Below are 16,645 nucleotides of genomic sequence, written 5' to 3'. Positions count from 1 at the left end.
TGCTATATCTGGAACTCAGAGTTTAGACTGGGCGGGGGGAAGGGGCTGCAGGGAAGGGGTCGAGGTCCTTGGCGAACTCGCGGCGGCGCAGCCATCTCTAGGTCTCGGTTTGCACACCTCCGCCAGAACGGAGCCGCACCAGGTTGCCCACCCACTACGCGCGTCGGGCGGAGACCCCGCCCCGGGGCGGAGGCAGAGGCAGGGGAGGGGCAGAGAGTCAGCTCCGACCCACCCCTCTGTGCCTCGCCCCGCCTCACGCCGCGCATAACCCAGGGGCGCATGAGCTCTGGGGGCGCACGAGCTCTGGAGGCGCCGACGGCTCCGCAGACAGACGCACCGACGGACGTGTGTAGCTTCCCGAGGTGAGTGCGCACTGACCCCCGCCCGGGCCTCTCTCTCCCCACTGACCCGCGACCCCACCAGCCTGCGCTCAATGCCCCGACGGCTCGGCGGCCCCACGGCCGCGCACCCCGCGTCCAGGTCCCGGCCGTGGGGACTGCCCCTTAGCGCGTCAGGCCCATTGGCTAGATGTGGGCACTGAAGCTGGCTCCTTACAGCGGGCTAGGGCTCCGCGGGCAGGTCCCCCACGCGCCAGTTCCCCTTGGTCATCAACCCCCCTCCCCTTGTCCCATTGCTTTCCAACCGTCTCCCAAGTCGAGAGGCCTGGTCCCCATCAACCCAGGGGAAGACTGGAACCCTAGGTCAGGCACCACCTCTTCCTTCACACATCCTCAGTTACCCCTCCCCCTTCTCTCAGTCACACTCACTGCCACACACGCACTCACACCAGTAACCAGCAGAAGTTCTTGCACACTGTTCGTGGGTGCACCCACCCCCATGCCTGTCATTCTATTGCTCAGGTCTCAGTCCAATGTTCAGAGCCTCCTCCTTCAAGTTTCTCTCACACATGTTTGGGCTCCTCACATTACCCCTCACACTCTGCCCTTTTGTGCACACGTGCTTCATATATATGTGCCTTGCACACTGGCGTCTCTCAGACATACGTGCCTCTGTATCAAACATTTGTGTTTCTGTTAAACCTGTGTGTGTCTCTAACATGCACTTATGTCTGCCACACATGTGACTCACACACACATATCATATGTCCCATGTGCGTCTCACATACATGGAGTCACAAACAGTTCCATGCACACTGTGAATCTTGCACACAGAGTCACATATGCCCACAACTTCATAGCCTAGGCACTGCCATGCCATACTTCCATGGGCACAGTCCTCAGGCTATCCTGAGTGGTTGGAAGTTGGGGTGGGGGGGCTCTTGTCTGACTGCTCCCTCACAGAGGGGCCTGGGTGGCTTTGGGGAGCACGGGGAGGGGCCTCTGCCTGCGGGGTGGCCCTGACTCTGTCAGCCTCCCCACTTTTCATTACCCCCTGCATCCCCTGCCCTTCCTTATTCTCCCAAGAAGGAGTGCCCCCCTTCTTTGCTGTCACAAGTTCTTGCCCTGACTTGGACTGGTCCAAAGCTGGTCTGGGCCAGGAGGTGTCACATGATAGGCCAGAAAAAAAAAAAAAAAAAAAAGGTTTTGGGTGTTGGTCATCGTCTTGAGCCCCTGGAGTAAGGGAGCCTTGATGTCTGGGCCTGGCACTGGCACATACTGTGGCTAAATGATTGGGGCTCTGGGCCTCACCTTCCCTACATGCAGATGGGGGTGAAGGTCCCTGCCAGGAAGGAGGAAGGAGGGACCTGGAGCTGTCGCTTGCAGTGCTTCCTCAACTTCCCACCCTCCCTTCTGTGTTCAGAGCTGTGTGGTGGGGCAGTGGGCTGGGATGGATGAAGTCAAAGAGTCTTATTCCTGTGGCATGAAAATCGGCCAGCCCTGGCTGTGGTTGTCCCTGCATGTTTTGTTTGGCTCTTACCGTGTTGTTATTTTTAAAAAAAATTTAATTAGCTGGCAGCATTTACAAATTGTCAGGTTTCACATCAAAGTCTGGATTTCTGTCTTCTGAAAAAATCACAGGGTCTGGCAGCCCAAAGTTCACATCTCATTGGCTGGTGCTGCCTGTCTGCTGCCACTGGGGGTGGGGCTGGAGCACCATTTGGCCACACTCCCCACCCGGCCTGCTTGCATTCTTGGCTCCTGCCTGGCCTGCCTAGGCTTCCATGTTGGCTGACCCTTGCTGTATAAATGGGGGTCTTTTTGCTGTACTGCCCACCCCAAAGTGGGTGTAAGCTAGTCCTCTCATTAATGGCTGGGGAATCCTTGAGTGAACCTCCAATCTTTCAAGGCCTTTCTCATCAGAGCACTGATGGGCATACCAGGGGCCTGGCATCTTGTGATGCTGGCAGGCACCTTCTGCTAGACTGTGGGAATTAGTGGCCTGGATGCCACATCAGAGAAAGGCAGTTACTTCAGAGCTAGGCCTCATATGTTGGTTTTCTTCCCAGATCTTGTCAATGACCCTGCGGGTCACATTCTTACCCCTTTGTGCCAGCTGGGGGAACTGAGGCTCGGAAAGGGTCTTGTAGCAAGCAAAGGGTCAAGCTGGGATTTCAACCCAGGGTTTTTTTGACCCTAAAGTCAAGCTCTTTGTCCCCTTCTTAATGCATGCATGAGGTGAAGGACTTAGTCCCATTGACCCTGGGCAAATTTCCTGAGCCTGGTGCATGTCTGACATTCAGTAGGTGCTTAACGAGCTTGTGGAACAACTGAGGGATGTAAAGCTGCGTTCTCTGTAGAGGTCAAGGTAGAACTAAATTCAGAGACTAAGATGAAGATCTCACATGGCCTAAATGGCTGTTAAATTTCTTTTGAATTTTCCAGAAAGCCCAGTGCAATTTCCTTCTCTGGTCTTGATGTCCATGTTCACTGTGATCCCATTGACCACCAGGGTGAAGACCTCCAAGTCCCTTGAGTCTGTATGGCCTCAAGGGCATTGTGGTGTGTCCTGTTGGACATTGGATTCGATGTTTGCCTTGCATTTGGGGACTGTGGGTGTGAGCATATTCTCTTTGAACTCCTTTTAGGCCTTGGTGGATGAGATGCCTTATAAGAAGGGACTCAGTCACAGGAGGGAAGGCTGGCTTCAGCTCCAATGTGTGTGTGGCATTGCGGGGGGGCAGCCACTGAGTTAAGTCCTAATTCTCATGACCCTCTGCTCTTCTCTTGTTTGCCACCTGCAGGTGGCTGAATTTACTTAAGCTTAGGGTCCCCATGATGTGTGGCCTCCTGAAAGATTGTTGACTGACTGACTGACTGAAGACCAGCTTTCTCAGTGTCATGTGAACTTGGGAATGGTAGACAGTGCCTGGCTTCTTCCTCCTGGAGATTTTTGTTTCTGTTGGGGAAGAAGGTGCTGGGCCTGGCTGCATAAGGTGGTGTTGGGGGCCTGTTCCACCCTTTTCTGGGCCTCAGTCTTCTGTAAAAATGGCCAAAAAATCCATTTAGTTTTTTCCATAAAATAAAAGACATAGTTTTCATTTTCACCAATAACTTTATTGATTTGAATATTTTGAGTATGTCAGCTATCTCTCACTATTGGCTTCGAGTGGGTAGAGGCCAGGGGTGCTGCTAAACATCTTCCAATGCGTAAGACAGCCCCACAGCAAAGAACTATTTGGCCAAAGTGTCAATAGTACCAAGAAACTTCACAAACTACTTTTGACATGTTTGATCAGTCACAGCACCTTCTCCATACACTGCACAAATCTTTTGTTGCGTTCTTATGTTTCTTGAAATAATCAAGTGTAATATACCGAGAATGTGTATTTTCGTCTATCTTCAATATTAAAATGGCTGTGCAAAAAGTTGCCAATTTTGTTAAGTTTTTTAAAAGAATGCATTCTGATTTGACAGCTATCACAATACAATCTAACAAGATTGTTTCCAATGACATTAAAGACAGCTAAGTACTGCTAGAGCTATTAAAGGGAGAAACGTGGTTCTTCTTGCCAACACAGTAAAGAATTACAGATCAGCAAGCCTGTTGGTGTGCAGGCAAAGTTTATTAGTGCTCAGTTCTAATGGGAGAGCAAAAGCAAAGGGGGCCAGAGCAGGGTAACCAGAGGCTGAGTGGCCAGCACCTGGGTGGCCAGAGGCTGGATGGCCAAAGAGAGTGGCCAAAGGCTGGGTAGCCATGTACCAGCCCCCCCCCCTCCGCCCCTCGCTGTGTGGCAAGATAGCCAAGAGACCAAGAGCTTGAGTCCTTTGTTCTGAGGATTTATACAGTTGATGGGATGGGAGTGAGGAAGTTACGTATTGATTACGTATTGGTAAAGGTGGTGCCAGCTTTCCTGGGGAGATGTGACTGCACCAATGTAGGCACGTGTGGAGGTCTGTTAGCTCAAATCCTTATCTTGCTCCAGGCTCTATTTGTTCATTTTGTATATGTGACAGGAGGCAGGGAGTTTACTCGAAGTTGTTTTACGGGCTTCACTGTGGACCCCTTTCTCCTTCCTCCTACCAGGTCTTGGGATGAATACAGTCTCAAGGATTTCCTTTTCCCAGCTAGTGGAGATGATACACACAGACTTTCAAGCACCACCCCCTCCCCTGGCACCTTCCCGCTCAATCATAGTTTTGCTTGTTGTTCGGAATGCCTGGCAGCCTTATCAAGCCAGGCTCAGGGACTACTGGGTCAATGGGTGAGACATCTCTTCCTTTGCTTTTAGCCTCCTGTATTAAGTTCTTTGTTAGATTGCAATGGTGAGGGTCCTGCCTTATTTCCCCTCTGACCACTCATTCCTAGCTGCTACCATAACAGAGGCATCATATGGAAAAAACTAAACGAACGTTTTAGCCAACCCAGTAGATGCTGCCCAATGGTTTTCCAGTGCTAATGGTCCTGAAGTTGGGATATGGTCATAGAATCCTGGGGTCTGCTGTCCAGGTGGCAGCTGTGCGTTGCCCTCCTCTCTGGCTTCCTGAACTCTCTCTGCCCCCATCTACCCCCCAGTCAAAGGCCTTGCCCAGGGATGCTGTTCCAGCCTGTGAAAGGATCCAGCACTATGCTCTGTCAGCCTGTGGCCTCCCAGAGGGCCATCACTTCTAATTCTGTCAGGCAGGAGCTGCTGCTGGAGCCTGGATGTCCTGTACTGAGGGTGGCCAGGCAGCAATGGTCTGGGCAGGGAGCTCATGGTGGGCAGTGCAGAGACTATTTTTGCTCTTACACAGTTTATATTCTAGTTGGAGGGGTGAGGTGGGATAACTTGGTCAACAAACAAATTAATTCCATTGATTTCCCAGAGGTATAGATGCTATAAAGGAGCTGTAAGGCAGCAGGGCAACCACATCCAGGTAGGCAGGGAAGGTGTCATTCAAGAGAGGTTTTCTGAGTTGAGACCAGAGTGGTGAGGCCCTGAGGTGGGACCCTGCTTGGTATGTTTGAGGGACACAAAGGGAGGAGGATGGAATGGGTGAGGGACAGCAGAGAGGGGCAGGGTAGGGAGATTGAAAGCTGCTGGAGAGTTGTGAGCCAGGGAGTGATGAGAATTAATTTCTGTCTTAAGACGCCCTCCCTAGCTAGCTATAAGATCGAGAAGAGGCTTTGCTCCTCGACAGAGTGGATGTGGCCGGGAGTGCTGAGCTGCCTGGTAATCACTCATTAGAGCCAGCTTGGTGCTGGGGACAGTGTTTACCTGTAAGAAGCTACAGGCAGGTTGGGGAGAGAGCCCTGTCGACATTTGAGATCCAGGGTGACACACCCTGGTTAAATAGATGCTGGCATGGCCCGACAGGGAAATACTACACAACTGTAAAAAATGGGATGCTTTCTGTAGGATCTATTAAGAGAAAAACACAATGTGCTGAATGGTATGTAAAGCATACTACCTCTTGTGTAAAGTAAGAAATACCAATTCACGTTCGCTTGGCTGTCCAGAAACAAACTTGGAAGAGACACCAGGAGCAAGCTGTAGTGGTTACCTGTGGTTACCTGGGGAGGTGGTGCAGGTGGGGGACAAGCGTGCAAAGGTGAGGTGACACTTCCCACCGTATGCCTTTTATATTTTATGGTTTTTGAACCATGCGAATATATTGCCTGTTGAAAACATTACATTAAATTCAAAAGCAACTGGGCAGTTGGTGGCTGACGATTATTTGTGAGTTTTAAGTGGAAGTGTTTAACGATGGTTTTTAAGTTGTCTGCTTTACTGACCTTGTGGTGGAGCAGACGTCTTCCTGGCTTGGTATACAAAAGTTTCCACTGTGATTAAAATTAGATGGTCAGAAAGTCACTTTTTGCAAGGTTTGGCAAATGGACAAAAGAAAAACCCACCCTTTCCCTCTCCCCCTTTTCCTGTGGTTGTATTTCCTCTGGTGATTAGACTGCTGGCTCTTCCTGGGGTGGGCACTGGTGCACTGACCGTTCTCTCTTGAGCCCATCCACAGTCTGCTAGCGACAGATCCCGACTCCAGGAGGGCTGGACTAGCGGGCAGTGGTGCAGGGAAGTGGTGCGGTGCTGCTTGGGCATCCTACAAGGTTCAGACCCTAGCTCTGCTACTCACAGGCTGTGCTCTTTGCACCAGTTACTTACCCTCTGAGCCTCAGTTCCCTCATCTGTAAAATGTTCCCCTACCTGTATCTCTCAGGGTTGTTGGAAGGAGGAAACGAGACCACTTATTCCTTTATTCAGCAGATGTTTATTGAACACTTACTGGGTACCGGTCACTGTGTTGAGTGTTGAGGATAAAGCAGTGACCAAGGCAACGTCTTCTGTCCGCACAGAGCTTCTTTTCTGGTTGGGCAAAGCAGATGGGACACAAGTGGATACTCTGTGTGGTGTGCGCTGCACTCTGTGCCTGTGAGGAACAGCAGACAAGTTGGCCTGGGGCTGGCAGTGGGAGGGTAGGGCTCTTTTAGGGAGAGTGTCAGAGAGGGCCAGCAGAGCAGGTCCTGGGTGCAGTGGGGATGTTCAGGCAGAGGGCATAACAAGTGCAAATGACTGGAAGCAGCTGGAGGACAGGACCTCTGTGAGAAACGAAGGTGGTCAGAGCATGGGCCCAGTCTGGTGTTTTGATTTTATTCTGTGTGTGATGGGGATTCAATTCCTGGAGAGGTGAGATCTGAATGAGATTTTAAAGCCCTAGGGGAGAGAGCAGGGTGAGGTCTACATCCAGGCCTTATGGGGTAATGGGCAGTTGTGGAATTGTGGCCTTCCTCCCAGAGGGTTAGCAGCCCTCGCCGGGTCTTACTGGGAGCAGCCAGGGAAGGCTTGTGGAGTGGGCCTTCCTGATTAGTGGCTGCCTGGACACCCACGCCAGGGACATGTGGCTGAGGCCTTGGGTTCTCTCTCTCACACACACAGCTCTAGCAGTAGCCTGTAGTGTGGGCAAAGCCATGGTCCTTCCCATGACCATCCTGAGGGCCACAGGGATTCAGACAAGTAGTTATGAAATGCTCTTTGGTCAGGGCTGTCCTGGAGAAGAGCACAGAGACCCTGGTTGGTGGAAGCATTCAGCCAAACCCCGGGGTGGTCAGCAGGGAAGGCTTCCTGGAAGACGTGTTATTGGCACTGTAATGTGAAAGTAGAGAGGTGAGGGAGACACAGGGACAGGAGAAAACCTGGCTTCCAGAGACGTGGGGTGAAGGGGAGGTGGGAAGAAGAAGAACTGGAGAGGGAGCCAGGTCTGTCCACCTCCAGATTCTGTCCCAGGCAGGCTGCCCCTTGATTACAAGGTCCCACTGGCACACACATACCACTAACTCATCTACTCCAGGCTGGTCCCCTCCCAGGGCCCCTCTTGGGTCAAGCCATGCGTCATTTTACTTCATTGTCCTCACAGCTATTGGAATTTGGAAACACTGCAAAAATGCCTCTGCCTTCTCATATATGGAGATTGTTGCAATGAAAGTGCTGGTTTGGGGAAAGGTTGTTTCCTTCCTTGAGGGTGGGGAGCCTGGCTTTATATGGAGTATTGTGGGCCAGAGTGACCTCGCCTGAGTCACAAGCTGACGGGGAGCTGGTGCTGCCTGCCTGCCCAGGGTTGGGGCCAGGGGACCCTGGGAACTCTGCCTGGCCAAGAGGGTGGGGGAGGGGGCATGTGCCTGGGGAGTGGGCCAGCAGTTTTTGGGCATAGGAGGCCTTTGCCTTCAGGTTGACACTGCTGGCCTTAGGCCACCTCACCTCTTAAGTCCTCAGTTTTCTGTTCTATGAATTGGGGACAGCCTTGCTGACTGTGCTGTCATTTTGTCCCTGGGAATGGCCTAGAACATAGGAAGAGGGCTGCGAAGTGTGGAGTGACTGTGGGGTGAGGGCCCAGCCAGGTGTGTGGGAAGCGCAGGGGGCACTGTTTTGTCTACCTGGCCTGAGTCACATGACCCTGGATAATGAGGGTTTTCTCTCTCAACCTCAACCTCTCAATCTGTTAAAGGGACCTGGTGGTAGTGCCCACATAGTAGGGTTAGTGTGGAGACTGAAGAACGTATGGCAAACCCCAAGTGTGGGCTTCGGCAAGTATGTGGTGCTCCACTAATACATGATAGCTAGGTTCTTTTTAGTGGCAAGGCCATCCTGTTCTCTCACTTCTCTTCTCTTTGTTCTGATCTCTGAGATGCCTTTGTCTGCATCGGAGCCAGCCCTAGGCTCTGTGGTCTGGACACAGCAGATTCTTTTATTTTTTTAAAATAATTATTTAATTACAGTTAATATATGACATTATGTTGGTTTCAGGTGTACAACACGGTGATTAGGCATTTATGTAACTTATGAAATGATCAATATTATTGACTATTGCCAATATTCTTGAATGCTTATATTGTACAATAATATTATTGTACATCCCCCAGCTGTTTAACTGCCAATCTGTACTTTTTTTTTTAATTTTTATTGTTATTCAATTACAGTTGTATGCCTTCTCTCCCCATCCCTCCACCCCACCCCAGCTGAACTTCTTAATCCCTTTACCTTCTTCACCTCCAGTCCTCCCATCTGACAGCTGTCAAAATGTTCTCTGTATCTGTGAGTTTGTTTCTGTTCTGCTTGTTTATTTTGTTTTTTAGATTCCACATATAAGTGACATCATACGGCACTTGTCTTTCCCTGTCTGACTTATTTCACTCATTAGGTCTATGCACATTGTTGCACATGGCAAAATTTCATTCTTTTTTCATGGCTGCTTCCATACCTTGGCTCTTGTAAATAAAGCTGCAATGAAAGGCCCACACTGGTTCTTGAAGCCTCCCAGAGTTCCTTCTTCCTCAGCCTTGGTTCCCCATCTTGGCCCTACATTTTCAGTCATGTATTTGGTCATTAAGTAAGCTTTTGGTGATCCAGAAAATTCTATTCTTCTTAGAGTTTCCTAACAGTGAAAGCACAGCATTAAAAAATTTTTTGGTAGAGAACTCTTGGGATCCCTGAGAATACCTCCCCAACACCCCCTGAGTCTGTGGCCTGTAGTCGGAGTGATAGAGAAGAACTTTGAGTAGGAAAGTGTAGGCTGCCTGGGAATGCGCTGGACAGGCCAAGTGGGAACTATGTGGAGACAGGATGGGGACCGAGGATCAGGGCCAGCTCAGGAAACGGGTGGTCTTTATACATGCCAGCCCCTCAAAGGCACACCACACTGTACCATCTTTCACTCCTGGCTCTCACTCGCTCTCTATTTCTCTCCCATTGCCCATCACTTCATCAGCTAGCCTGGTCCTCTTGGTAGCTGGTACTGGCCTAGAATCTCAGTGTTTCCTATCTGCTCCTCTGTGTATCTTCATAGCAGATGAATTATGCCACCTTGTCTGACCATGGACACCCCAGGATCGCTGTCTGCTGTTGTCTGATTACATGGCTGATATAGGCAGGCCCCATGGGTGCCTTGTGGTTCTTTCTTGGGGAAGGATCCAGTGGGTGTTGGCTTCTTCTCATAAAGTGATGATTAGCATAATCCCATCTAGTGTCTTGCCTCCCATGCTTTTACATTATACTGAGTATATTTTTAAAAATGCCTCCCCTGTTTTATTTATATTTGTTTTTAAAGGAGGTGTTCTGTCACAACTATAGATAGAAATCAGGATCACTCGCATGGAATCAACAATACCCACGAAAATAAAGGTAGATGCAAAACAGGACCAAATTCTCGTTGCCTTTTGTTCCCTCCCTCAGTCTGAGCCTGTCCACTCTTTGTGAAAAAGAAGGTTGGTAAGTGGCAGGGAGATGTTCATGGCACTGAGAGTTTTCTGTGGTTGTGACTGGTTAAAACAGTGTGCGGAGGGGTCCTTACTCACCATGGGGGTCTTGCCCTGAGACCTTCCCATACCATATATGGTTATCTCTAGCCCCACTTGGAAAGGCCCCTCTGGCTGGTCATCACACACCTCACATCTTCTTTGAACCCTCCTGCTTTCTGGGCCCTCCTTGGCATGTCTCTCACTGGGCAGGGCTGTGAGAGGAGGCTGCCACCCCTCCTGCCAGGATGTGTTCTTCAAAGTGAAGTCCCTGATTCCTGGGTAGTGGCTGGTGCTTGTTTTCCTGTAGGGGCTGGGGCTACCCGCTGTGCTCCCCAGCTCTGCACCCTTTGTGCCAGCTGTGCAGAGCTTGAGAGGATGAAGGCAGCATATCCCGAGGTGTCCTGCAACCTGGAGGCTGTGCCAGGGGGAAAGGCTTAGTGCCAGGGCTTCAGCTCTGAAGTAGAAGGCAATGGGTGCTGGCAGGTGAGGCTGGGTCTAGGGCAGGGGTGTCAAACTCATTTTCACTGGGAGGCCACACCAGCCTCGTGGTTGCCTTCAAAGGGCTGAATGTAATTTTAGGACTGTATAAATGTAACTACTCCTTAACTAAGGGCAAGGAGCTCAGTGTTGCCGCCAGGTAGAAACAAGGTGCTGCGACGGATAAAACAAGGTGCAGGGCCAGATTCGGCCCTCAGGCCTTGTGTTTGCCACCTGTGGTCTAGGGCTTGGATGAGGTGAGGGTCTAAACCTGGTCAGATGGGAAAGTGCCTTATAAACTGTAAATTGCTGAGCCCAGGTGAGCAGAGGTCATTAATATTGCTTTTAATGGGTAATACCAATAACAGTCACAGTAATGGCTGGTTGGCTACAGGCCCTTAATTAGCTACAGGACCTGGTGTGAGGGAAGATGTACTGCTGGGAATGGAAAAGTTGTTGTGACATTAGCTGCCTGTTCCCTGAAATGCCCACCATGATCCCAAGACCAGAGGTGCCTGACTCAGGTACACCCCTTGGAGTGACTGTGGCTTTCCATGCATGGGGTGGGTGGAGAGGCCCTTCCTCACCATACAGCATGGTCGCCCATTGGTGACCTGGGCTTCATCCATCACAGTGATTCTCATACATCGTCAGGAAAGGACAAGTGACTGCTACCTCCAGGGAGTGCTGCAGCGAGGGACTCCTCATACCCATCTTTCTTTCTCTCCCCCTGCTCCCCCGCTGATAACCCCCCATGTGATCTCCATTTCTGTGGTTCTGTTCCTGTTCTAGTTGTTTGCTTAGCTTGTTTTTATTTTTGTTTTAAGTATGGTTGTTAATAACTGTGAGTTTGTTGTCATTTTACTGGTCATAGTTTTGATAATCTTTTTCTTAGATAAATCCCTTTAACATTTCATATACTAAGAGCTTGGTGATGATGAACTCCTTTAACTTGACCTGATCAGATAAAGTGCTCTTTATCTGCCCTTCCATTCTAAATGATAGTTTTGCTGGATAGAGTAATCTTGGATGTAGGTCCTTGCCTTTCATGACTTGGAATACTTCTTGCCAGCCCCTTCTTGCCTGCAAGGTTTCTTTTGAGAAATCAGCTGACAGTCTTATGGGAACTCCTTTGTAGGTAACTGTCTCCTTTTCTCTTGCTGCTTTTAAGATTATCTCATTCTTTTAATCTTAGGTAATGCAATTATGATGTGCCTTGGTGTGTTCCTCCTTGGGTCCAGCTTCTTTGGGACTCTCTGAGCTTCCTGGACTTCCTGGAAGTCTATTTCCTTTGCCAGATGAGGGAAGTTCTCCTTCCTTATTTGTTCAAATAAGTTTTCCATTTCTTGCTCTTCCTCTTCTCCTTCTGGAACCCCTGTAATTCGGATGTTAAAACGTTTCAAGATGTCCTGGATGTTCCTCAGCCTCTCCTCATTTTTTTGAATTCTTGTTTCTTCATTCTGTTGTGGTTGAATATTTCTTCCTTCCTTCTGGTCCAGACCATTGATTTGAGTCCCAGTTTCCTTCCCATTACTGTTGGTTCCCTGTACATTTTCCTTTATTTCACTTTGCATAGCCTTCATTTTTTCATCTAATTTGCAACCATATTCAACCACTTCTGTGGGCATCCTGATTATCAGTGTTTTGAACTGTGCATCTGATAGATTGGCTATCTCTTCATTGCTTAGTTGTGTTTTTTTCTGTAGCTTTCATCTGATCTTTCATTTGGGCCTTTTTTTTTTTTTTTTTTTTTTGTTTCCCCTCATACCCATCTTTCTTTGTCGGTACTTTTCTCTGGTTGATTCTCTCAAAATGATTCAACTGTGCCCATCCTCAACTTGGATGTGTCCTAGTTCAGTTTTTTCTAGAAATGGTCTGTTCTCTTTGATTCCCAGATCAAAGTCCTGGGGAAGAGCTTTGATCAACCCAGCTTAATACCTACCCTGGGCCAATCAGCTGTGGCCAGGGGCAGGGTCACCAAGTCATCCTATAGGTATGGCTTTAGGGGCATGTCTCTAGCCATTCTCTGAGAATGGGCATTCAGTGAAGCAGGCTGTTGGGACAAAGTTTAGTAATTTCAGAAGCTCAAACTTCTTGGAGTCCAGTCATAGTCAGCAACAGATATAACACAGTTGCTGTTCTTGTTTTCTTTCATGGTTGTAAGAATTATTTTGGTTATAGGTGACAGAAATTACAACTTAAGCAAACAAGTCATGGAATTAAAATATACAGGGGACTAGCTTCAGGCTTGGCTGCATCCAGGGCCTCTGAAGATGCCGTTAGGGCTGTGTCTCCATGATCCATGTCTCAGGCAGGCTCTGCCATGTGACAGTCAGGTGGTGGCCCAGCACCTCCAGGCTCAGTGCTTTGAGCTTAGGAGCTTCAGTACCAGCTGGTGTGACTGAGTTGTGTGACTGTCCCTAACCAATCATTGTGGATGGGGGAAGGAGGCCTCTTATTGGCTATCTAGCAGTCCACATAGCCTAAGGGTGGAGGAGGTGGAGGAGAGGGTGTTTCCCAGAGGAAAATTGGGTTTCTCTTACCAGGAGAAGTGGGCAGAGATCCCTACAGCATCTCTGGCATGCTCCAGATAACTGACCTGTACACTCCTTTCCCTGTCCCTGTCTCACACGGTAGACCCATCATGAGAGAACGTGAGGATGTTCTAATATGAGTAACATCTGCGTGGCTTGTGTTAAAATAGGGAGTTGGAAAGAAGGGTACGGATTATGGGGTCCCGACCTCCAACCCAACCACTTTTACTGCTAATGGTGAGGATGTGGGCAGAGTTAGTTATTCTCTGACAGTTTGCTCTAAACCTCTTGTTTTTGTCCCTCCCTTCCTCCCTCCCACCCTTCCTTTCTTCCCAAGGATTTTATTTATTTATTTTTAGAGAGAGGGGAAAGGAGGAGAAAAGGAGAGAAACGTCATGTTAAGAGATACATCTGTTGGAGGTAGACCTGGCCTGTAGCCCAGGCATGTGCCCTGACTGGGAATTGAACCAGCAACCTTTTGGTGCATAGGCCAGGGCTCAGTCCACTGAGCCACACAAGCCAAGGATTTTTTTTTCCTTTTCTGTGAACTCTGAAGTTTCAGGAACTCTGTATAGCATGCAAAGAGGTCAAAAGAGGGAGCCATGAACACTGAGAAAAGGTTTCCCAGAAGAGGAGATATTGAGCTGGGTCTTAAGAGAGGAATAGGAGTTTGCTAAGGGGCAGAAAGGTGTGCCTGACAGAGGGAACAAAGGAACTGGCAGACTTGAGGAATGTGAAAAAATTAGAGTAACTGGGGCCAGTATTTATTTATTTATATTGAACATGTGTTGCCTGTTGTTTGCCATGTGTGATCCTGGGTCTTTGCATCATCTCCTTGAGTCCTCCCAATGTTGCCAAATGGCTACTGTGATTGAGCCCGTATGTAGACAAAAAGCATGACTGCTCAGGGGGTCACATGCTCTGAGCTACCCAGCAGCCTAAGGGAAGAACTGGGTTAAAGTTTGAACCTTGACCTTAGGGTGCCCTTGATCCTTGCTATCCATTTTTGCTCTGGCAGTGGCTGCTGATGGCCTTGGGGGGGCCTGATGGTTGTGCTAGAGCCTGGGCCAGACCCTGCCATTTGCTTCACACTGGCTGCCTTGTTGGCAGCCCTGAGAAATTCCTTAATTTCAGGGCCATGCAAGTAAATTGGGGCACTGGCAAAGCAAAGACCTGAGGGAGTTGTAGAGTTTGTCTGGCTGATGCCTCCTTCCAGATGCCTCAGTGGCTGAGGGAGCTGAGCTCTGATGGTTTCAGTCCTGCCCATTCGTTTCTATCATCTCTGTTTCCTTTCTGGCCCTGTCTGCTTGGCTTTTGGTCCACTTCTCTGTCTCTCTGTGTCTTCAGTGTCTTTCTGCCTGACTCTATTGCCCCCACCCTCCTTCATCTAGAATCTCAGGTCTAGTGAAGCTAAAAGGACACATGAGATGAGGCATAAGGGTGGGTATGAAACTGGAAAAGTTGGAATACGTGCTGCTTGTCATTACCAGAACCAAAAGTAGAGACAATGATTGAAATTGTATGGGCACTGTATGCAGATGGCCAGCGATTTGAAAAGACTGCAGGTTATGTATCCTTAAAACCATTTAAACATCTTTCAAGCTGTATAAGGAAAAGGAAGAGTGTGTAAGGGGTGTAGAAAAAGCTCATTGGGGTGCTCACCTGAAGCCCGGTTGCGCGCATGCAGATTAGCGGATTGGGGGCCCACACCTGAAACCCCGGCGGGGCACCCACACCTGAAACCTCAGGTGGGTGAGCATCTGGAGCAGAGGCCAGCTGCTCCACCCACAGGCCCAAAACAGCGGACCCAGTGCCGCGTGACTCAGTCCCAAAGCGGCCCCGCCCTCCAGAGAGACTCAAGCCCAAAGCGGCTGGATTGGCTGATCAACTGCCTGGCTGCCTGCCAGGGACCACACCTACAACGCCTACCTAACACCTACGCACAGAGCCCTGCAGGGCCTACTGCCTCTCTAGGACAAAGACAGAACACCCAGCAGAGGGGAGCTGCAGGGCTAGGGGAGACTGCATTCCCGGGAAAGACTCAACCCAGTAGGGGGCTGAACTACCCCATAGCAGCACCCAGAACCCCTAGCATCTAAGAGAGCAAAGAGCAAGAAGGTAGATTGTGAGTTGCCCCTAATTGGTGCAACACAAGGACAGCACAACTGGTGAAATAAAGGACTAGTGGGGAGCAGAAGGACCCTGAGGACCTGGACTGGAGGCTGAACAACAGCGAAGAGTGTGGCCCAGGAAGGGAGAAAAGTGAAACCAATCCTTCCAACCACCCCCTCCTGTTCCACGGACAGGACGACCAGCAGAACTAACCTGACCGGTTTAAAGCCAGCAGAAGACTTTTTTTTTTCCCCTTTCCTCCTTTCATCCTGAATTCCTTCTTCCTTTCTTTTTTTTTTCATTCCTTCTTCCTCCCATCCTTTACCTTTTTTATGCCTTCTTCCTGCCTTCTTTTATTTATTCCTGTTTTAATATTTGTTAAAATTCCTTCTTATCTTGCCTACGATCTTTCTTTATTCCCTCTTCCTTCCTTCCTTTCCTTTTCTATTTCCTTTTCCCCTCCTTCCCTTCTTTTATTTTTCTTCGCCCCTATCTCTTTTTCCCACAGGTGAGACAACAAAACCTGGAGTGCTGAAAAGACCAGAGTTAGACCGTGTTACACCCATAAACGTCAGCTCAAGACCAATGAGCACAAGAGATTAAGGAGACAGCACCACTGAATCCCATTGGCATTCTACCATAGAAATTCATACCATAAACCCAGGGAGTCAGAATAGATCAATTTAAGAAGCAGAGGCTAACAAGAAGAGTCTCACAAACAATGGGAAGACAAAGAAACAATTCCCAAATGAAAGGAAAGGAGGAAGCCTCAGAAAGAATGCTAACTGAAAAACAGGCAAGTCAACTATCAGATACTGAGTTCAAAGCAATGGTTATCAGGAAGCTCACTTAGCTCTCTGAGCTCAAAGAGAACTACCAGAAACTACAAGGAAACTACAATGAACTCACTGCAAACTATATCAACATGAAAAAGGAAATAGAAACTATCAAGAAGAGCCAAGAGGAAAGGAAGAATACAATTTCTGAATTGAAGAACACAGTAGAAGGAATGAAAAGCAGACTTGATGAAGCAGAGGACCGGATCAGCGAGCTGGAGGACAAAGTAGAAAAAAACACCCCGAAAGAGCACGAAAAGGAAAAGAGGCTCAGAAAGAATGAAGAGGCAATAAGGGAAAAGCAGGACAACATGAAACGTAACAATATTCATATAATAGGAATACCAGAAGGAGAAGAAGAAGAGCAAGGGATAGAAAACCTGTTTGAAAAAGTAATGATGGAAAATTTCCCTAATCTGAGGAGAGAAAAAGTCACCCAAATCCAGGAGATACAGAGAGTCCCAAGCAAGAGGAACCCAAAGAGACCCACTGCAAGACACATCATAATTAAAATGGCAAATTTCCAAGACAAAGAGAGGATCTTAAAGGCAGCAAGGGAGAAAAAGG

General features: G+C 48.9%; 1 protein-coding gene across 8 annotated transcripts in view; it reads left to right on the top strand.

Annotated features, from left to right (window-relative positions):
- The first annotated feature begins 232 nt into the window (after positions 1 to 232).
- FBLN2 (fibulin 2) overlaps positions 233 to 16,645 on the top strand; it is a 92,839-nt gene continuing 76,426 nt past the window's right edge. For 7 of the 8 annotated variants that reach the window (XM_024578078.3, XM_024578077.3, XM_053918522.1 and 4 more), the window contains exon 1: positions 233 to 362. Coding sequence is in view for 1 of the 8 variants with exons in the window: in XM_053918523.1 (XP_053774498.1) it covers positions 280 to 362 (83 nt within the window). In the remaining 7 variants the exon portion in view is untranslated. The remainder of the gene's footprint in view (positions 363 to 16,645) is intronic. The other variant, XM_053918523.1, reaches the window with a different exon arrangement.

Source organism: Desmodus rotundus, chromosome 2 (assembly GCF_022682495.2).
Source record: "Desmodus rotundus isolate HL8 chromosome 2, HLdesRot8A.1, whole genome shotgun sequence".
Lineage (NCBI taxonomy): Eukaryota > Metazoa > Chordata > Mammalia > Chiroptera > Phyllostomidae > Desmodus > Desmodus rotundus.
Note: the sequence above shows the minus strand (reverse complement) of the source record. Positions and strands in the feature narration are given on the sequence as shown.